At 41.7% G+C, this 23,141-nt stretch overlaps 1 protein-coding gene across 1 annotated transcript in view; it reads right to left on the bottom strand.

The window, feature by feature from the left end:
• FIG4 (FIG4 phosphoinositide 5-phosphatase) overlaps positions 1–23,141 on the bottom strand; it is a 90,879-nt gene that overhangs the window by 45,215 nt on the left and 22,523 nt on the right. Inside the window, exons 6-12 of the mRNA XM_056856778.1 lie at positions 22,846–22,994; positions 21,507–21,635; positions 16,756–16,856; positions 14,181–14,343; positions 11,487–11,584; positions 2,432–2,565; positions 1,179–1,295 (exon numbers count right to left, since the gene is read on the bottom strand). Coding sequence (XP_056712756.1) covers positions 1,179–1,295; positions 2,432–2,565; positions 11,487–11,584; positions 14,181–14,343; positions 16,756–16,856; positions 21,507–21,635; positions 22,846–22,994 — 891 coding nt within the window. The remainder of the gene's footprint in view (positions 1–1,178; positions 1,296–2,431; positions 2,566–11,486; positions 11,585–14,180; positions 14,344–16,755; positions 16,857–21,506; positions 21,636–22,845; positions 22,995–23,141) is intronic.

The following is a 23,141-nucleotide window of genomic DNA, read 5'->3' as shown; positions in this document are numbered from 1 at the left end:
ATTGCCAGTAGTGAATATCCACCCGATAGACTGATAATCAGACTGAGTCTTTGTCAAGCTACTCATTGGAGTCTGCTGGGCGGCTGCATGTCTAACACAACAGCATGCATGCACAATTGCCCTATGTACATGCATAGTGTGTAATCTCCACAGGTCAGCACAAAATTTACCACCACAAGTCAACACAGAACTTACCAATGGAGCTGGAGAAATGCTACACAAGGCAAGAGGACCACCAGGTACTTGAGCAAAATGGGGAAAAGGGAATGGGGAAAAGCATAACCTTTGCTATTAATGGCCAAGCGGACAGGATTGTGCAATGTAACTTCAGGATGCCCACCCTGCTGCTTTGCCAGTGCCATTGGATGTCACCAAAACCTTTTTCTCCCCACTTCTGCCTCACTGCGTAACTGAATCTGTACATCCATGCTGCTCCTGACACACACTCCCTCCTGCATCCAGAACAAACTGCTTCACCAAGACAACGGGTCCATCTGTTAATTAGGCCTAGAGATCACCCAAATAACATGGTTACTAGCAAAACAACAACAACAACCCGCTACTGTGCAGCCATCAATCAGTTTGAAAGGCATTCAGGATGTTTGCTGCAGAAACAAACTCATCTCATCATTCCCATTGAATATAGTAAGTTCATCAGACAAACTCACTTGCGCCGAAGTTCACACCATCCCTACTATACAATAGGACTTGTTCAGCTATCTATTTCCAGTGTTCAACTGACTTCATTTGTAGAAGAAATAACTTATCCAGTATGTTTCAAATCACTCCAGAGAAACCCAAAGTGGGCTGGTTGTGTGACAAACCGTGCTTCACATTTTGTTTATCACAGCTATTCATCAGATTGGCTTTATATACAAAGAAGAATGTGAAATGAATGTTCTCTTCTCACATCAATTACAGTTCTTAGAAATACCTGCAATCTTCCAAGAAAGCAAAAATTGCATAACATTAATGGGATAGGAGATGAATTTACAGATCAACTCATAAAATGCTATTTTATTAAACACATCGGGATTGCTTATCTCCTGTTATTATGAAAACTTAAGTAGCATAGTTTCATATTTTCGTCTATATTAGTACTAAATAAATGAGAACTTCAAACTACTTTAAAAATCTTTATAATAATTATGCAACACATACTTTTCTCTCATACGTACTTTTCATCTGGGCGTAAGACACTGCTATAGGAATCAGGGCGATTTACAAAGAATCCAGTTTTCTTCACCACATTTTCGGCTATCACATTCAGCCTATCAAGGACGTTACATAGTTTGCTAGAGGGAGATGAAAGCAAACATGGATTTATTATCTTGAAAGGACAATTGCAATGAGCTTCACTTCACACCAGCCTCTTATAAATGTGGTGTAATTATAGGCCATGCAGTTCTGACTCCTTAAAAAGAAGGAAGGAAACCTTTGAGAAGCGGAACAGATACATTATCAGCGAAAGTGTAACATTTACAGTGCATTCCTGAGAAGCGCTGGCGGCCCGCACCAAAGGCCTTTGGAGGCCAGAGAAGGCCTACACCGGCGCACGCCAATATTTGTGGCCCCAGCGCTGGTGTGCAGGGCCGGCTGTTGACGGAGCCTGCTGCCGGCGTCCGAACGCCAGCAAAGGCCGCCGCAACATCCTGGGAATTTTTCCCGGGGCATTCCGGGAGGCGTTCCTGGGGCGTCACAGCGCCAGCCAGGGGGCGGGGTTGCCGTTAGGTGGCCTCCTGAGCCATTACGGCTCGAGAACACCCCCTCTTTTTTTCCGGCCGAGATACGCCACCTTTTAGGTGGCATATCTCCCATGCAACCCTATGGAGGTTGCATGTTTTTTTGGCGCTGGGAGGAGGCAGCGCCGCTGTGTTACCTCCTAAGCCCAGCGCAGGCATTCCGGTCAGGAATGCACTGTAACTATTGACATTTGTCACTAACAAAACATATTTTACAGCATTTCCAGAGCAAGGGATTGAAAACTATGTCATAGTGATCATTCCAAAGTAAAGGAAACATTCTGTTGTTTTCTCCAGGCTCAGATAGCTAGTGCTAGTCATCAAGTACTTTGGGTAAGAAGTATAAAAGAAAATAAAGAGCTGGGCCTGTGCAGGGTAATGAAGTACTTTAAAGCCCAAAGAGCAAAAATCTCTCTAAAAGACAGGGCCTATTTGCTTGTTTCCCAAACTCTGTCAATCAACGCCACTGGAAAGCATGCAATCCATCTGGATTCTCATGGTACATTCAATGGGAAATGGTTAATTGGAACCTCGTCTTTAACTTCTTCTCTCCTCTTCCTCCCCCCCCCCCGCCCAAGTTTTGAAAAGTTCATGATGCAACTTCATTCTGCTCTCACAATTGGCAGCACTCCTAAGGGAGATTTGAGTTACGTTTTTCGTACTGCTGATTTAGATAAAGAAACACGCACCTCTTTGTGTATTTGGCCATATCCCAAGGAATATAAACAATAGCATGTTCAGGAGGTAAAAATTGATTGAGGTACGTCACGGCAGTAACGAGTTCTTCACTCAGTATCCTTTCATGCTTTCTTTTTTCACGTTCCTTAAAAAGAAACATTAACTGGGTATGGTACATGGATACCAGCAATGTGAATTCAGAGCAAAAAACCAGAACACACATACAAGCACATACAGTTCTAATGCATTGTGTAGAAGAAATTGTTCTTGCCCTCACAAAGGCTGGGCAGCATTTTGTGGACATGCAATCACTGAAGGCATCAGGATGACAAGATCATAGAAAAGGAGTAACTGGTTCAGATCTCTTTAAGCTTGGCAGACTGCTGACCCTACTAGCTCATTTTGCTAACCTCAAGACTCTCGACCTCATGTGCTGCAAGCACTACTTTGCTTCAGACCTATCAACGGAGGCAAGAATGGTCATCGGTGTTTACTAGCAAGTTGCATGGGGCAAATATGGGATCTTTCCTTATTACTCATTGTTTATAACCTGCAATTTTAAAAATGTTTTGTCTTGTCTACAAGGGGTTGATTATTGTTAGGGTTGCCAGGTCCCTCTTCGCCACAGGCGGGAGGTTCTTGAGGTGGAGCCTGAGGAGGGCGGGGTTTGGGGAGGGACTTCCATGCCATACAGTCCAATTGCCAAAGCGGCTATTTGCTCCAGGTGAACTGATTGGCTGGAGATCAGTTATGATAGCAGGGGATCTCCAGTTAGTACCTGGAAGTTGGCAACCCTAATTATTGTTAAGAGAGAATAATTCTGAAATATATAGGACTTTTTTATTTATTTTTGGATTTATATGCCACTCTATCCCAGCCAAGGCTGGACTCATAGCAGTTCACATGATTAAAACATCTTTTAAACTAAAACAGTCAACACTACACTAACATACAGAAGTTTTACATTAAAACCATAATTTCCAAGTTTAAAAAGCAGCTGGCACATAATCCATGGCATAGAAGGCAGCAGCCAGCCCAGAGTGGAATGGTCAGGATCCTCAAATCAAAGAACCCAGATAGAGTAAGGGGGAAGGGAAGGGAGACCAGCTATGATGGAAACTGCTGCTGCCCTCAACCATAGAGAAAAGAAAGAAGCAGGAGGGAGGGAGGAAGGGGAGACCAGAGGATGTAACCTGTCTCTGTTCTCAACATAGGTCTGACTGAACATCTCCGTCTTATAGGCCCTGCGGAACTGAGCCAGGTTTCACAGGGCCTGGGTCTCATTAGAGTTTCACCAGGTTGGGGGCCAGGGCCGGACAGTTTTGTGGCCAGGGATCACCAGGAGGTTGTTACTTGCTTTTTGGGGGATGTAGTGAGAGAGGCGGTCCCAAAGATACACTTAATTTTATAAACCTCTATCATGTCCCCCTTAGTCAGCGCTTTTCTAAACTGAAACGTCCCAAACCTTTAGCCTTTCCTCACAACATCAGTTATGATAGCAGGGGATCTCCAGTTAGTACCTGGAAGTTGGCAACCCTAATTATTGTTAAGAGAGAATAATTCTGAAATATATAGGACTTTTTTATTTATTTTTGGATTTATATGCCACTCTATCCCAGCCAAGGCTCCAACCTCTTAATCATTGTTGTTGCCCTCTTCTGTACTTTTTCCAGCTCTGCAATGTCCTTTTTGAGATATGGTGACCAGAACTGAACACAGTATTCCAAATGAGGCCATACCATACATAATACTGGCTATTTTATTTTCAACTCCTTTCCTTAAAATCCCAAGCATAGGGTTTGCCTTTTTCAGCACTGTGTCACGCTGGATAGACATTTTCATTGAGCTGTCCACTACTACCCCAACGTATCTTTCCCTCTCAGCAAGTTGAGACCTTATTAGCTTATACTTCAACTTGAATTTTTTTGTTCCAGTGTGTCAATGTACATTACCTTATATGCAGTTTACTTTGCCAGCATTTTTGTCATATAATACAGTGGTGTCAAACTTTTTTGGTCTGGTGACCCACAAGTCCAAATTTAACTGGTATGGTGACCCACAGATTTATTGTCACAGGAATTTTGGACCTAAGGCCTTTGGCAGCCATTGGTTTCATGTATTTTAGGTTTCCTGATTTATAACTATTACTTGAGGCATCCAAGCAAAAATTTACTTAAATCAATAAAACTGCAAATGTCTATGACCCACTTTTGGGTCAGGACTCACAGGCTGGGAAAGGCTGTTACAATAGATGTTCTGAGTACCATATTCTGAATGTGATATCCTCCCAAGTCTGAGGATCACTCTGTATTTCAGAAGACAACAGTGTTAAAATGTCAACACCAGAAGTCACAATTATGTTTAAAAAAACAACCTAGGACATACATATTAATAATTATTGTACTTTCCATTTTCCATCAGATAAACAAATGCACTTTTTGAAAACCTATTCAACCTTAAAGAATTCTCCAGAAGATATATGTACTTGAACTGGAAAAGCTGTCTGGCTGATTAGAAGATGATTCAATGCCCACGTGCACAGGATAATACTTTTCACTCTCTACTTAGTGTAGAAGAGAATTAATTTTAGCCTCCTACTATTGAACACCTACAGGAAACACGTTTTCCACCACTCTAAAGAAGTCTTGTGAATAACAGCATATAATGATTCACGTGGCAGAGTCATGTAAGCCTAGAAAACATATTCTAGCCCTAGCTGAATTTAAAAATAAATCCTCAATTCATTTTGCTGGCAGCTAACTATGCCTAACATTGTTTACATCAACCTTGTGCATGCCTTCTTAAAACGCATTTCCAATTTTTTGGGGGGGTGGGGGGAAATGTGTCTATCGTTTTAGCTGATAGATCTATAAAGTATTACTCTATAAAGTATTACTGTCCTTCAGTGTTACTCCTCTGAAGATGCCTGCCACAGCTGCTGGCGAAACGTCAGGAAAGAAAATACCAAGACCACGGTTACACAGCCCGGATAGCCTACAAGAACCAATATTACTCTCGTGTTTTATAAAATATACACAAGCATACTAGAGACTTCACAGGCTGACAAGCATAGGGAAATGCCAAAGAAAGGATTAAAAAAAAAACTGATTCAAGAAGCAACATATTATGAATCATACCTAGCTTTTGACTCAATAAGTGGATTAAAAGTAAGCAGCAGCCTCTTCAAAATCATACTATGTTAGTTCTTCACTATAGTATAGCAGAAATATCTCAAGTTTGAGGCTCCATCGATACTTATATATCCAATGCATTCTCCTTTTTCAAGTCCAACCATAACTCCCTCCCCAGGGAGATTTGTCTGTCTCCCTCTAGTCTTCTGCAAGTGGGTGAAGTCTTGTTTTGTTTGGTGTTCTCTCATTAACTCTTATTAGTCCTCTTTCTTTTGGTGTGTTTTTATGTTTATTCATTGTGTTGTTTTATAAAATGTTATTCTTGGAAAGTTTATACTAAAAAATATTTTAAACATATCACTAGAACTACACTAAAGCAGTTTAACTGTCCGGAAATTCCTACTTCAAACTCTATTAAAGGAAATTTTAAAAGAGAAAAAACACACAACTTCCCCCTTCAATATTTTACAGCAATTTGGAACATGGCTACAGGAAAAAAGCTCTCTATTTTGACAACTTTCCTCATCTGTGGGACTGCTATGGGGACGGAAGAAGGGAAAGCTGAAGATGGGGGGCAGTAGGTTGGCTGGTGGGTGGAAAGGAGAAAAGGAAGCAGGGAAAAGGGAGAGCGTATATGAGGCCTGCTAGAAGAAGGGAAAGCAGAAATACTGAGAGAAGGGATACAGGGTCCACCACTTGTCATAATTTCATATTAGTATTAAAAAAGAGAGCAAAAACAAGCCGTGGGGATAAAATCTTGTTGGTATACAAGGTTTAGAGCTGATAAGAACTTGTAAAATGAACAGATGACCTAGGAAAGTGATACATTTATCGTATCTTATTCAAGACCAGATTGGTTCACAGTGTGTGTGTGTGTGTGTGTGTGTGTGAGACAAGAGATTGAACGATGTTCAGTATTTGCAGTCCCCACATGGTGCCTGTTTCAACCATATTCCAAGGATGGGTATGATCTATAACCTTTTGGAAAATTCGCTCAATGATCTGATCTTTGTCTCATTTCCAGTGCCAACCTGGAAATGGCGCTGAAAGAGACAGGTGAGAGGGCCTGCTGAGCTGCCATGAGCACACAAACATACACACCAGGCCACTATCTGAAGTGATAATGTGGGCTTTTGTCTTCATGGTGGACTGTTCCTGCTGCTGCTGAGGAAGGTTAGACATCCATCCCTTGACTACAGCCTGTATACGCTACAGAAGGGCCAGAGAGATATCTTTTTCATCGATAATCAGGGGAGAACAAGGTTATCCACGAACAGGATGACAGTCACTAACATTTTGATACAGTCTTCAGTAGCAAAGCTGAGAAGGCTCAACAGTGGTAGGTGACAATATTCATTAAACTTGTGCCAGACTTCTGTGCACCTTATTGCTGGCTCTCTGCATCTTTCTGTCCAGAAACTTGTTGCATTTCCTGTGAGTTTTACTCAAGTAATACCTCAAGTAATAACTTACTTTACGCAAGTAATACCTTTACCTAATACTCTGAACAGAAAGGACTGTTCTCTGTCCACAGTACATTTCATTCTCCTTTCCCCAAGCAGGAAACTATGCTGAGCCTTTGTACTCAACTGAGATAGCCAGGGCTAGGGGTTGCCAGGTCCCCCTTGGCCACTAGCAAGGGTGGGGGTAGGGTTCCCAGATTCAGGCTGGGAAACTCGTGGAGATTTCGGATGGAGCCTGGGGAGGACAGGGACCTCAATGGGGTACAAAGCCATAGAGTCCACCCTCCAAAGCATCCATTTTCTCCAGGGAAACTGATCTCTATAGCGTAGAGACGAACTGTAATTCTGGGGGATCTCCAGCTCCCACGAGGAGGCTGCATCTCTAGCCAGGGAAAAAGATGCGGGGGGGGGGGTGGACAGTAAGGTGTCATTGCACAGTAAAAGGCAAGACTAATCTCAGAATTTGACATCCCCTGCTCTTACAGTAAAGTTCTTATGACTCCAAGGAAACCAAGCCAACCTTCTAAATGGCTGTAATGAGGGATTCATAGCCTCACATTTAACAACACTATGACTGCACATCATTTGCACTTTTCTTTGTTCACCCCGCTCTATTTCAGCCTTAGCTGCCAAAATATACCATTGCAGATACACTTTTTCTGTGATATGACATTATTTCAGAAAGAAGCATCAATAACGTATCAGTTTACAAAGTGGCAAGTCTTGTATTAAACAGAGCCTGGACAAACACTTGTCAGGGATGCTCTAGGGTCTAGGCTGATCCTGCATTGAGCAGGGAGTTGGACTAGATGGCATTTATGGCCCCTTCCAACTCTATGGTTCCATGAGGTACATAATAATTAAAGATGGTGAACAATTTAAAATATATTGGATATATTTTAGATCAAATGGCCCTCTTCCCAAGGATAAGTTTGAAAAATTCAGAGCTTTACTGCTACTGCTCATGGTGCGTGTCAAACTGTTCTAAAGTTTACCACAACACAGCTTTTGCACAGGGTGGAAAAATGACAAACTGACAGAGCAGTTTTCTGTCCAAAAGGCTCAGGGGGCCAATGGCAGCTGCTGACTGTATCTATCATATGAAGGAAGAATGCCAACACCAGAAGGAATATTACAAGTGAGTCAAGAGAAATGCTTGATGTGAACAGTTCTGCTGGAGGGGTGTGTGTGTACATTTTTGCATTCTTTAGATGTCTTTTTGTTGCTTTTAAGAACATGAATGGAATACCAAATTTGTTGACCAAAATGTGTAAGACCTCAGTACAAAACCCTCAGCCACTTTGTGGTTATACCATTTTCCCCCAAATGGATACACACTTTTTGTTTACATTTGGGTGATAATTTGAAAGCTTCTTCCATCTGTTGCATTTCTATTTTCCAGCAACCTTCAGGATTCACTTCAATCATTCTAATGAATTTTTTGCTCTCGTCTACAGTTTCCTCTCCCAGCTCTTGGATCCACGTTTCTCTACGAAATGTATTTAAAGATGCCAAAGGGAAATCATCACTCTGGCTGCTGTGATCTTTGTTTACACCAGATGTCCACAACATGCTACATTCATATAATACACTGCCCAGAAAATGTATTTTTAAAAGCTTCTAACCCATCTCTCCTCCCAAAAGCAGCTTACACAACTGCCAAATTGAGCAATACATATCCATTGATTAAAACAAATCAAGGTAAGACGAATACATCCAAAAAAGAGAAACAAACAAGTGAGAAGAGGATCTTCAGCACTGCCACCCTTTCAACGAACTCTACAGCATTTTCTGCCAGATTCTGCATGAGTTATCTGCCAGTATTGTTCACGACATCTTCTCAAGTGCATAGAAGGCTTAAGGTGTCTTTGAGGAAGGAGCAGGGAAGGAGCACGGAAGATTTGTGACTGTCAGTAGCACTAAAAGCATTCTAAAACACAATTTCAACAAACTACATTAAAACATAGTTTTAACACGCTTTCAAAAGGCTAACAGTGATGGAGCTGGACTCATCTCCTGGGATAGGAATTCCCAAGCCCAGTGACCACAGCTGAAGAGGCTTTATGCTTAGGTTTGCTTGCCTCACCTCACCTAATGCAGGTTCATGAAGGAGGGTTCCAGATGCTGATCTTAGAGCATGGGCAAGCTCACAGGACAGCAAGCAGACCTTTAAGAATACTGATATTAACAGCTTTAAAAGTTTAAACCAGCACTTTGAATTGGACCTGGAAACAAAATGGCAACCATTACAATTAGGCTAAAACATGTGTTATGTAATCCATGCTGTGGGTTCAAATTAAGACTATAACAGCTGCCTTTGAGACCAACTGAAATTTGTGGATAGTCTTCAAAGACTGTTGACCAATTACAGTGTTCTGCTACAGATTATGAGGTTTAATTATGCTTTGAAGACTAACTACATGGGAAGATAGAATCTCTTCTAAGACTTAGATATTGTAGAATGTTACCATTTTGCTAACCGGAGTTACGCTTTATCAAGAAGCTAGCATCTTCTCTTCTTTAGTCTTTTCTAATTTACTGAGGTGAACCCAAGCCTTGTGAGCATTAGGCCATTAAATAATTTGCTTCTCTATAGATTAAAGTTCTTCCGACTCCAACCTGTTCAAACGTGAACTTCTGGTGTGCTGCCTTATGTGCATATGTTTAGCTTAATTTTATAGTCTCTTAAAATTACAGTAGCATGGTTTTTTCCCTCAGGCTGAACAGCAATAAAAGCAGATACAGATGGAGCAAAAGAGGCATTCAAAGACTCCTACAGGACTTGCATATCCTGTCAGGCAAAAAGATTTTTCGAATGTCATATTGGCTGTTGAGCAGCTGTTCTACACGAATCTTGGAAAAAAAGCAAGTGGAAACTAACTATTTTGGTTGCCTAGTTAATTTTCTTCCCACTGCAGGGTTCCTTCTGACTAGCTCAAAAGAGATAAAAAGGCTATTTTATAAATGAATGTGGGTGAGAAAAAATATGGGTGAGATAGAAAATGCAGAAGGCATTATATGCACGAAATTACTGTTTAATAAGACTACTTGAAAATGCCAAGGGTACACATTTTCAGCTCCCAAATGAAGTAGTTTTAAATAAATTTGCACTAAGAATTATTGTAATTAAAGTAGGCATTCTTTAAATGTCTTTTGCAATAGCCACTAATAATTAAACACTTAAATTATGCTAGTTGCTCAATTCTAGAAGCATTTCTTCCAACAGCATATGTGAAGGTCCAAACAGCACCAGTGGAGGAAAAGCTTGCTAGGAGAACTCAGACAAAGACTTATTAAGTGGCTGGCCTAAGCCTTAAAACAACAACCATGGTGGAGGACATACAAAAGATTACAGAGGAGAAGACTTCTTCCTGAGAGCCAGCATGGTGTAGTGGTTAAGAGCAGTGGACTCTAATCTGGAGAACTGGGTTGCATTCCTCACTCCTCCACATGAAGGCTGCTAGGTGACTTTGGGCCAGTCACAGTTCTTTCAGAACTCTCTCAGCTCCACCTAGCTCACAAGGTGCTTGTTGGGTAATGGAGGGAAAGTGATTGTAAGCCGCTCTGAGACTCCTTTAGGTAGAGAAAAATGGGATATAAAAACAAACTCTTTGTCTCAACTTCACCTTTTACCTCCACAGTCTCCCCTGTCTAATTTTGGAAGGTATGGAGTGCTTATTACCCTCCCTGTATGTGTGGGAGGTGACAGAGAAGATGGTTCTTCTCTACCTCTAAAGCAATCATGGAGTGTTAGACCAGACTAAGGAAAAACATTAAAAACCCAAATACTCTTCTCCAGAACACTACTCTCCCTCAGAACATTACTCAAAGTGATGAATTATGCACCCCACTTTAAAAAAAAAAAAAAAAACAAGGACAAGAGTTTTCTACCATGCATTAATGAACACTATAGAGATACTTGGGAACCATACATGGAGTAGTAACTTATGACTGAAAGCTCAAAGCAATTCATGCACCCTAAAAGTAGCTGAAATCCATGACATGTTGGCAAAGCATCCAATTGCCCCAACACACTTCAAATGTAAAAATCTCTTCATCTGAGAAAACAGTTTACTGCATTCACTGGTAAGCTACAATGGAAAAGGCATTTGATGACATCTCAAAAGTCACTTGTAGGATGGCCTAAACGTCATCTGGCTCCAAAACGGAGGAGTAGGAGTAGGGATTGTTGACAACATACGCACACACACACGAGCAGAAGGCAGAGGGATCATAGATAAACAGGCTTGCATTCAGATGCCTTCCTTTAAAAAAAGTGCTAGGCACTGTATGCAGTTTTCACACAGAACAATTAAAAAAATAAAAACAATGTTTAAAATATAAATGCAGTTAATAAAACCAGCAAGACTTGGTCTGAACAGTATGCAAGAACGACTACAAGAAAAGAGTTCAAGCCACAGTTCATTAACGTATGTGTTGCCAATGTAAATCAAAATAAAACTAGGCTTTACCTTTACAAGATTCAAGATTATGATGGGCGAGCCAAACCTCTGGAGCATCTGATCAAAATGAAGTGCAGCAACACGTGCAAATGGATCTGCCTGGTCCACTAGGAAAAAGAGCAAATTATTATTAGGTGAAACTGTATCAAGGGCCTTGAAGAAGAAAATAGAGCATGGGCATTAGCCTGGCCCACAGAAGTGCTAGGAGAAGACACTGAGCAAGTCATTCCCAAACAAGGACTCAAAGGTGGTCTACAGAATATTTGAGATTTTCCTACAATGCTATTAGCAGAGGGATGGTAGGGAGAATAAAATGAAAATGTTTATGAGAACTACAGTCTCGGGTCAGTGTTTGGAACTGAGGTGTGCAGCACAAAGAGGCAACCCCCTCCCTCACCCAATGGCCTATAGATTGATTAAGAAGAAGAAGAAGAGTTGCCGACTTTCTCTACCATTTAAGGAAGAATCAAACCGCCTTTCAATCACCTTCCCTTCCTCACAACTGACACCCTGTGTGGTAGGTGAGGCTGAGAGAGTGTGACTAGCCCAAGGTCACCCAGCTGGCTTCATGTCTAGGAGTAGGGAAACAAATCCAGTTCACCAGATTATCATCCGCTACTCATGTGGAGGAGTGGGGAATCAAACCCGGTTCTCCAGATCACACTGCACCGCCCCAAACCACCACTCTTAACCACTACACCACACTGAGGCTAATTATTAAGAAACAGAACTGCTGCCTATCCATGTATCTTTGCTGTCTTGGAACACCCAATATGAACAGCAAATAATATGCCATTATCACATTTGGCATCTCCTCATCTCCATCTAGCATCAGCTGATGGCAGAGGAAGGAGAGTCACACAGGGCAATAATGTCACATCATGTTGTTTGGACTCAATATCTTCCAAAATAATCAATGGGCATGGAGCAGCAGCAGCTCCTCTGTGAAATATCTCATTTGGTCCTTGGCAAAGGTTTTATAAACATTCTGAGTACCATATAGGAAAGAGCAATTAAGCAGCTTTGATTCTCCTGGGTGACTATTTGATGAGTAAGACAGAAAAATGAAAGTCTTTTAAAAATCAGTAATCTGTGCCTCAATGTTAGCAACTAGACTGACTGTATGATTACTGCATCATTATGGAATGTTGAGTTTTTAACATTTTGAATGTCACTTACTACTGTACCCTTGTAAAAAAAACTTTCCCCTTTTGATTGTGAATGTGTCATCTTGAAATCTGGCAAAATCATTTTAGTTCTACCTCCTATTTCACAATTCTTTTTCCAGTCATGTTAGTGTTTTCCATAACACCTATCAGGGTAACAATAGAAAAGTTACGGAACTGAGAATTATGAACTCCTCCTGTAGCTCATAATTATTTCTGAACACAGACCTAGCCAAGAAATGTTTACACACTGAATATTAATAAGTGTTGCAGTCAGGTGGAAATTGGTACAAGACTGGATACTCCATGGACACTCCAAAAAATTACCGCACTTCGGTTCATGGATACTCCATTACCTCACTTGTCTAGAAGGCAGACACTGCCATTATAGTAAAACCCTTTCCATGATATGTGTCACCCATTTTCCTGTATCTATTGATTGAATTTGATATCCTAGACACCTTTTAATACTTGTAATGTGTTACTGATGCTGTTAATCAAGCAAAAAACAGGACTAGACTATTTTTGCAGTTTAATATATATGAAATTATATCAATAGACTTCTAGTTAAAAGGTTTAGAAGCAACAATATGTTAGGAATAACTTTCCTCTCTTAACAACACTCCTGAGCTAGATTTGATCCTGCAGCAGTAATAAACAGGACACTTATTCAAACGCAAAGCAGCAGGGAGGCCAGCCCAATTATCCTTTAAACTGAATGAGGAAATGTATGCTCCAAGACCAAAAGGAATAGTGGAGGGCCAAGGAATGGTTCTTGAAGGGTGGCAGAGAATGATGTGAGGAAGTTATCGCTGCCGATAGGTCCCTTTGCACCATCTACAGTCCCCCAGTTGCAACCAACTGGCTGTTCCCCCGCTTAAAGCCTCCCTAGCATCGATCAGGGCCATGCTTTTTTCTATAGATGTGCCCACCCTCTTAATTGGGCTGCATGAGAAAAGTATTGCCACTAGAAGTTTTTAGGAGGCACTGAAAGGCCATTATTCACTAGGGCTTTTAATGGGGTATAGGCTGTATACATTTGGGAGGTGATCATTGTGGTGGAGATATTGTACTCCATAGGTTTTAAATTTGGATTTGTAAGCTGCCTTGAGCAACAAAGGAAAAGAGGGGCATAAATGTCTTAATAAATTGTACTTTTTTCTTTTTTAAAAAGGCTACCTATGTGTGCTCATGTTATATAATGGGAAAGTGTTCATTTTTTAGGGAACTAAAAATGGATCTATAAACATGGTCATGAGATGGTAATAAGCATCTCAATCACATACCCCACTCAAAAGGTACTTGTGATGAAAATGTAACGGTAGTATCTGCTAATCAACACTAGCACTAGTTACCCTTTGCCAGCAGCCACAATTTGCTATGAACGCAGTCCAAAGGTTGTTCATATGATCTGCAACGACAACCTGGAGGGAAGATACCTGTATCCTTTGCAGCTGATGGGTTAACGGGGCCTCGTCCAGACATTATGTACATATGTATAAGCGTTAAAATAATACAATTTTTATCCAGAACCTACATGTAATTGGTGGTTTAGGCATCATAGTTGAAATATCCTGAGACCAATACAGAGGCACAGAACCTCGTACTTGGACGTAAGATGAATAGCTCCCAGCTGAAAACGACATCACCGAGGCGTCACAGAGTATTTGTTCAGTTTCTACTTCGTTAGCTACATCTCCCTATACAAAAACAAAATTGGCAATGGCTTTATATTATTTCACATTTTCAGTTTCTTATACAGAAATGAAAACTAAGTTACCCATTGGTCGGACAAATTTTACCAGTGGCAGGGCTAAACCCCACTTCTATTGTGTATGACCTTCCTGTCTCAATCCAACTATAGTGTTTAGAATACCAGTCCTAAGACCATTTGTTTTGAAGAATGCCCAGTCCATTTCAGTTGTGCTTCTCTCTGTACTAGGTTTCCAAGGCTGCGCCAAAAACCAGCACAAGTTTAACTCTCAATAATCTCCTAGGCCTGCAAAATCAAACATTAGCACACATACGAAGAGCCCTACAGGATCAGAAAACTGTTTCACACAGTGGCTAGACAGTTGGCCCGGAGGACCAGCAAACAGCATAGAGGCCAAGACCATTCCCTGATGCTACCTCTTAGCATTGGTATTCAGTGTTTATCTCGCCATGGCTAGCAGCCATTGATGGACCTATCCTCCTGAGTCTGTCCTGAACTCCCCTATAAAGTGATCTACACTTGTGGTCAGTACTATGTCCACATGCAGTGAATTACACAATTTAATTTAAAAAATCAGTTTGAGGTGGAACCCAAATACCATTCATGGTTTCTGCATAAGTGTCTGCTTCAACAAACACTAGGAAACTTGTTAGCATATTTTATCAGAGGACTCTTGTCTAAAAGGCACAAGGAAACATTTGCTCTTACAAAATTACGGGTGGAAAAGCCATCAGAATTTATAGGGGGCATCTCATTTTTATCCTGTATCTCACTCTCTACACTATTTCCTCTTTCCCACCCCTCACAGCCTCCATAGCCTCTCCCATATCCTTGCTTCCTTTTCTCCCCCACCCACCTAACCTACTGCTATCTCCCCCAGTCTACAACTTCCCCCACCAGCCCCTTCCCCTTTCTTTTCACTCACCTACCAACCTTTTTCTCCTCCATGTCTGTATCTCCTTCTTCTCTTCCCTTGCTGTACTTCCTTCTGCCTTTTATCTTTTTCAGCCCCCCTCCTTTAACTGACAGAAACCAAAACTTGGCAATATTGTGTTTGTCTACAACCCCCCCGCCACTACCCAAATGGCCACTGAGATCTCACAACACAATCTCACTAGATCTCAGTGGTTTCTATTATCTTGTTAGGTTTTTAACTGCCAAATGCTCCCCCACCCCCAATTTTTCTGCAAACCCTGGGGCTTTTCAGGTTTGTAGAAAGAACTGACTTATCTGTTCATGGTTCAAGTATCTAAAGTACACACAGATATCGCTATATTGTGAATATAGGCCTGGCAGATGACATCACATTTTCCCCTTGCTCCCTTATTTCCTCCTTCCCTTTCCTGAAAGCCTCCATCACCTCTCCCCTTTTCCTGCTTCCTGCTCTCCTTCTCACCCACCAGCCAACCTACCTGTAACTGCCCCCCACCTTCAGCTTTCCCACCTTCCCTCCCCATAGCAGCCTTTACCCAGGAAAACTAAAGCTCACCTGCACTGCCTGGTCAGGTCAAGCTGCATGTTATAACCTCTATAGCATTATGTTCCACCCTCTAAAGCAGCCATTTCCTCCAGGGGAACTGATCTCTGGAGATTAGTTGTAGTTCCAGGAAATCTCCAGGCCCCGTCTGTAGGTTGGCAACCCTACCTGTGAGGTAGATTAGGCTGACAGCATGTGACTGACTCAAGGTCACCCAGTAAGTTCTACAGCACAGTGGGGATTGAAACTTGGGTCTCCCAGATCCTAGTCTGAAATTCTGACTTATACCACACTGGCTTTCATGAGTAGTAAGCAGCCGTACTTAAGTGAATCAAGCAAGCTATGTGGTGGGAAACCACCCAGTGGTTGCTGCAGGGTCTGGCCCCAATGAGCCCTCCATTGAAGGCCAAAACAGCCCTGGAAATGGCCCTGCCCCTCTCCCTGCCATTTTAAGCCTCCAATATATATATTTTTAATATCAGATTTTTCTGCAAACCTAGGGCCTTTTCAGCTTGTAGAAAAATCTGCTTTGTCTGTTCATGGCTCCAGCTCGTGGCCACAGCTTTGGCCATGATAAGAATTACATATATTGACGGTGGTACAATTATAATCAGTAGCCTAGTAAAGAGACATTATGAATTAGATCACAGCTATCACTAACATTCAGTAATTCACGGGTTTTTTAGTATGCCATATAAGAATTCTTAAGCATGAACACGGCAAATGGATTTTTAAAACAGCGTTAGCTAGAATTATAATAATCAAAAATCTAAGGTTTACATGTTTGAAAGGGTTGCTTTGATGGCAGCCAGAATGGTGCAAAGCAAGCTTCTCACAAAGTCATAGAACTTGGTCTTGTCCTCCATAGCAAGAACATGCCTTCATACAGTGTTCACACAATGAAGAAAGAGATTATCTTACCTCACAATTTGCTCCTCTCTTTAAAAACCGTGTTCCAGCAAATTTACTCGATCTTCTAGCTATCAGGGTGACATACACCGGACGACCATAAATGAGCAGTTCTTAGAAACTAAGTTAAGGCTTACAGATAATTCATTATCATGTTTTTCTCTTAACTATCACTTATAGCGCATACATAAAAAGTATACATCAAATGTATTGCTCTCATTTTTAAAAAGAAAAAACAGTATGTTCAGAAAATTTATCAACAGTGATTTTTGAAGTATTTCATTCTGTTGCTACTCAAAGCCTCTACAAACAGGAAACCACCTTAATCAAAACAGATTGTATGCTATCCAGACTAATTTTTCCTTTAACAGAAAACACTAGCAGAATGGAACTTTACTGCTTCCCTGCTCCCGCGCTGTGACCCACTGATCTCTCCAAAATGTTGTTCCTATGGGACAGGCAATCATTTTGGGAGCTCAGAAGGGTACAGTGGGAGAGAGGAGGCAGAAAAGTTCCAATCCACTAATAAAAGTGCCTTTTAATAAGGGAAACTGAATTTTAGATCCAAACCAATATTTTATTTTTGGAAAAGGAAACTGAGGATGAGATTTCTCTCAAGTCACAAGAGAAGCCCAAGCCATAGAACTCAGAGCTCTTATTAGGGCCAGGATTCAGTTTCAGGTTAGCACTTACTGTGCAGGGGCACACACAGTGAGCCTCTTGAACGCATACACAGAAAGATTCCTACATGTTCATGGATACGCAGATGAAGGCCACTGCAGGGTTTTCTCCCAAAACTTCCCCCAAGTCATTCAGGCACTGAACTGTTGAATGTAAGATACATATTTTCTGTGCATGATAAGAATTTTTCTGTGCTCTTGACAGATGGCCATAAGTAAACCTTTCTTACCCACAACTGAACAGCCCAATATGAAACGACTGTGGCATATTCAGTAGCTATCCATTGGTAGATGCACCCAAATTACTATGAGGTCACAGCATCCGCCAATGTCTAGGCTTAAGGAAGTAGACAGAAGTGTGTGAAGCTTCAATTGGGAAATGCAAAAGTATGTCCAGAATAAAATGTAAAATGTGCACATAACATGATGGATGTAAGAAATCAGACCACATGCATTTTGGGGGAAGGAATGCAACTTGAAACTCCATATTTGGAACTGATAAATCTAAGACACCACAGGAACAATTTTGAGTTAACTTACAGAGTTTTGATAAACATATGCTATTCTAATAATCATTTATTCTGTAGCAAACATTGAAAAAATACAAGTTTTGATTTGTATTTAGTTCACATTTTCAGAAGTCCATTTATACTGACAATTTGACTTTTTCCGAAGTCTGTATTTTGGTAATGCATATTTTTATTTGATCATATTTTCTGTATGCAGAACTAAAAAGAATTCTACAACATAATCCTAAATATATATTGCATAGAAGAACTCCATTTATATTAATTTGCTAAGCATTAGAACACAGTTCAAGATTCTACACATTAATATTTCTAGCCTTGTCTTTGCCAGAGTTTGCTCATATATGTAAAATGGCCAGTCAGTGGAAAGTACCAAACAACACAGATCTTTCACTTCTTCTTCTCCCTCTCAGCAGTCCTTCCCAAACTCTGCAGAGTAGCTCCCTGGGGTCACATGACTGACATGGACCTATAGCCATGCGGGTTGGGGAGCTGAACAGAGGAGAGCAGGCGACAGAAACACACCCTCCTCCCTCTTTCATCGCCAAAGCTATTAATGGCATGGGGGCCCTGCTACTCTGGGAATCAACTTTCCTGGGAATGGAAGGGACAGCTGGGGGGAAGAAGAAAAAAAGGGAGAAATCATAGAATCATAGAGTTGGAAGGGACCACCAGGGTCATCTAGTCCAACCCCCTGCCCAATGCAGGAAATTAACAACTACCTCCCCCCACATCCCCAGTGACCCCAACCCACCCCCCGCCATGCAGGATCCCACAATCAAAGCACTCCCGACAGATGACCATCTAGCCTCTGCTTAAAGACCTCCAAATACGGGGACTTCACCACCCTCCAAGGCACATTCCACAATCAAACAGCCCTCACCGTCAGAAAGTTCTTCCTAATGTTTAAGTGGAATTGCTTTTCTATTAGTTTAAATCCATTACTCCGTGTCCTAGTCTCTGGAGCAACAGAGAAGAAGCTAGTTCCCTCATCAACATGACATCCCTTCAAATATTTAAACATGGCTATCATGTCTCCCCTCGAACTTCTCTTCTCCAAACTAAACAAACCCAACTCCCTAAGTCTCTCCTCATAGGGCATGGATTCCAGACATTTGACCATTCTGGTCGCCCTCCTCTGGACACGCTCCAACTTGTCAACATCCTTCTTAAATTGTGGAGCCCAAACCTGGTCACAGTATTCCAAGTGAGGTCTGACCAATGCAGAATACAGTGGTAGTATTACTTCCCTTGATCTAGACACAATACTCCTATTGATGCAGCCCAGAATTGCATTGGCCTTCTTAGCCGCCATATCACACTGTTGACTCATGTTCAGTTTGTGGTCCACTAAGACTCCCAGATCTCTTTCACATGTACTGTTGTCAAGCCAATTCTCTCCATCCTGTACCTGTGCCTTATGTTGTTTCTGCCTAAGTGAAGTACTTCACACTTCTCCCTATTGAAATCCATTTTATTGCTTATAACCCAGCATCCCAGTCTATCGAGGTCATTCTGAACTCTGACCCTACCCTCCGGAGTATTAACTACCCCTCCCAACTTGGTGTCATCTGCAAATTTGATTAGCATGCACTCTATTCCATCATCCAAGTCATCTGCAAAATTGATTAGCATGCTCTCTATTCCATCATCCAAGTCATTTATAAAAATATTAAATAGTACCGGTCCCAGGGCTGACGCCTGTGGTACCCCACTGGTCACTCCTCTCCAGGATGAAGTTGTGCTATTAATGAGCACCCTTTGGGTTCGGTTGGTCAACCAATTACCAATCCACCTAAAAGTAGCAGTGTCCAGCCCACATTTTACTAGCTTTGTTTCAAGAAGATCATGGGGGACTTTATCAAAGGCTTTACTGAAACCAAGGTACACTACATCTACAGCATTCCCTTCATCTACCATACTTGTCACTCTTTAAAAAAAAGATATGAGATTAGTTTGGCATGACCTGTTTTTGAGAAACCCATGTTGACTGTCAGTGAGCATGGCATTTCTTTCTAAATGCTCAGTGATCCTAGCACCCATGGGTTGCTGGATCCAACCCACTGACTTGTGTTTAGAGCACAAGTGAGCACATGAAGCTGCCTTATACTGAATTAGACCACTGGTCTATCAAAGGCAGTACTGTCTACTCAGACTGGTAGCAGCTCTCCAAGATCTCAGGTCTTTTGCATCACCTTCTACTTGGTCCTTTCAACTGGAGATTCTTCGGACTGAACCTAGGACCTTCTGTATGCAATACAGTTGCTCTTCCACGGGCAGCCCATTCCTCAGCCTTCAGTGGCCGGGGATGGCAATGCCGAGGCGCCACCGCAATGCCTCCAAAGCTGTTCCCTGGCTGACAAAAGGCTTTAAAAAGCCTTTTGAAGGTGTTCTTATTTTTAAATGGGGCATCTTGTCCAACTGAAAACAGTGAGGCTGCACCAGCAAAAGCTGAAGCAGCAACGCTGTTCTCTCTGTTGTCATACCCAGGGCGAAAGGGGTCAGGAAGCTAGTGCAGCAACACTGTTCTCTCTGTTGGCGTACCCAGGGGAAAAGGGGTCAGGAAGCTGCCTACTGGCAGCTCCGCCCCCCAGCACACCCTGGGAATGCCCTCTGGGACACCAGCACAGGGCTTTGGGCCAGTGGGATGTGGGCAGAAGGCCCAGCTGGTATCCCTGGGTGGCACTGCTGCGGCAGCGCTGGAAGAATGGAGTCTGGGTCCGCCTGCTGGCGGCCTGTTCAAAGTGGCATGGGCGCCGGTGCAGGGGGCACAAACGCCAGCATTGCCCCTTCCTAACCTCCTAAGGACTTTTGTACTTTCAGTTCAGGAATCGGCTGTAAGCCACAGTCCCTCCCTCCTTAGAGAGCCACTCCAATCTCGAATTGAAATACTGAGTTCATTTACATTGCTAATTGTATTGAAATTTATTTGTTTGTTCCAGGTTCAGACTGAAGCTCTGAAACTGCAAGCAAAGGTAGAATGGATCAGAATAATATTTTAAACTTAATATTTACAGTTGCAATAAAAATAAGGCCCCTTTTATTTTATCCATTCCTTTGCCATGCATTTTGGGCTGTTTTTACTAGTAATGCATTTTACGGTAATTCTGTTCTGTTAGCTTTCCTGTTATCTGCTCCAAAATGAGTGTTTCCAATTACTCTATGAGGCCTGAATAATGAAGCTAAGTACAGACACTGTCACTGTAATAGGTAAATGAAGCCTGTCTGGACCCTATTTCTTCTCTGGCAACACCAATCCATGCATGATTTCTCATAACGTGCATGCTCAGAATAAGAATTTGCCTTCAGCAGGTTTCATTATATATGCACCCAATTAGTCTAGAAACTCATCTCTCTTTTTCCCAGCTCTTAGATCCAAGCGATTCTTGAAATCTGGCTATTAACACTGTGACTGGATTTCTTAATCTGCATGCATAAAGATGCTTCTTAGCAAAAACAATATTGTATGTTACCAGAATCCATTTTCCTTTACAGAACAGCAATACACGATCAAACCTTTTACCGTAATAAACAATAGCTAACAGTAGAAGGATACTTGACTGCCCACAAAATCCATGAATGATATACAACATCCAGTCACGATGAACAGCAGTTTTGACTACGTCCAGCAGTTTGCCATTCCACACATATTTTCTATAAGGTTCACTGCAAATGCCAAATACACCTGAAAAAATATTGCAAATGAAACCTTATTATCTGTGTAATGTGAGATTTAGAAAGTGTACTTATATCCTAGTTCATAGGTTGATGAATAAAGGACACTCATGCATTTAGTGGGTCCAGAGGATGTTGTATGAAAAAAAAACTGAAACAGAGCCCCTGCATTACCACCATGGGATGAGAGCAAAGAGACCTAGCTACTCTTGGAAACAGAGCAACTGCCTAGTTGGACATGGAGTCATAAAATCATAGAATCAGAGTTGGAAGGGACCATCACAGACATCTAGTCCAACCCCCTGCACAATGCAGGAAACAACTACCTCCCCCACACACACCCAGTGACCCCTACTACATGCCCAGAAGATGGCCAAGATGCCTTCCCTCTCATCGTCTGCTTAAGGTTATAGAATCAGCATTGCTGACAGATGGCCATCTAGCCGCTGCTTAAAAACCTCCAGGGAAGGAGAGCTTACCACCTCCCGAGGAAGCCTGTTCCACTGAGGAACCGCTCTAACTGTTAGAAAATTCTTCCTAATGTCTAGACGGAAACTCTTTTGATTTAATTTCAATCCGTTGTTTTTGGTACAACCTTCTGGGGCAACAGAAAACAACTCAGCACCATCCTCTATATGACAGCCCTTCTAGTACTTGAAGATGGTTATCATATCCCCTCTCAGTCTTCTCCTCTTCAGGCTAAACCTTGGTTGGGTGCATCAGATTTCATATGCTCTTGAACTGTAATGATGATGAAATCAATGTGCTGCATAAGCAGAGATGCTGACCACTCTTAGGGAGAATCGGCTCTCTAGAATCAAGCGGTATTTAGGAAAGCCCCTCCTTAACAGGCAGAAAAGGAGAGGGATAACTTAAAAAAACTAAAAATTAACAAACTTGACACAACTGAACAAAACAGCAGGTTTGATTAGGACAATTAATATCCTACAGAAGATATATTTATATCTCATGTAATAAATGTGTGTCTGCTCAGCCTATAAATTAGTCGAATGATCAATTGTCTAAAAATGTCAGCATGTCCAGTCGTCCTCCCAAGTTAATAACACTATGAAACCTAACAAAGGCCTGCTCAGATGTAATTGGCACCTTATGTAATCTTTTTCCAACCTGAGGCTGTTACAACACAATATTGATCAACAAGATGTTTTTATAGCTGAAATACATGTGAGATGACTTATTTCCGTTTTAATTATACTCACCACTTCCACCCTGAGCAGCAAGTCCCTCATCTTCAAAAATATCAAAACTCTCCTGCCGGGTTCGAGCTGTTTCTGTCCCAAGTATCTCAAGAGGTACTCTTAGAACAGTAAGATTATATTGAAGAGAGTGGGATAGATCATAGCTATAACTAAGGTAAGATAAAAAAGAAGATTACAGAAGCGTCTCTGAAACCTTTCATCAATTAAAATATGTCATGTCCAGAGTTTTCTTCAGGCAACTTCTAAATTCTTTTTTCCTTGGGCTCAATAGAAAGAGCTGAGTTTTGGTTAGATCA

Source organism: Euleptes europaea, chromosome 10, assembly GCF_029931775.1.
Source record: "Euleptes europaea isolate rEulEur1 chromosome 10, rEulEur1.hap1, whole genome shotgun sequence".
NCBI classification, from domain to species: Eukaryota; Metazoa; Chordata; class Lepidosauria; order Squamata; family Sphaerodactylidae; genus Euleptes; species Euleptes europaea.
Note: the sequence above shows the minus strand (reverse complement) of the source record. Positions and strands in the feature narration are given on the sequence as shown.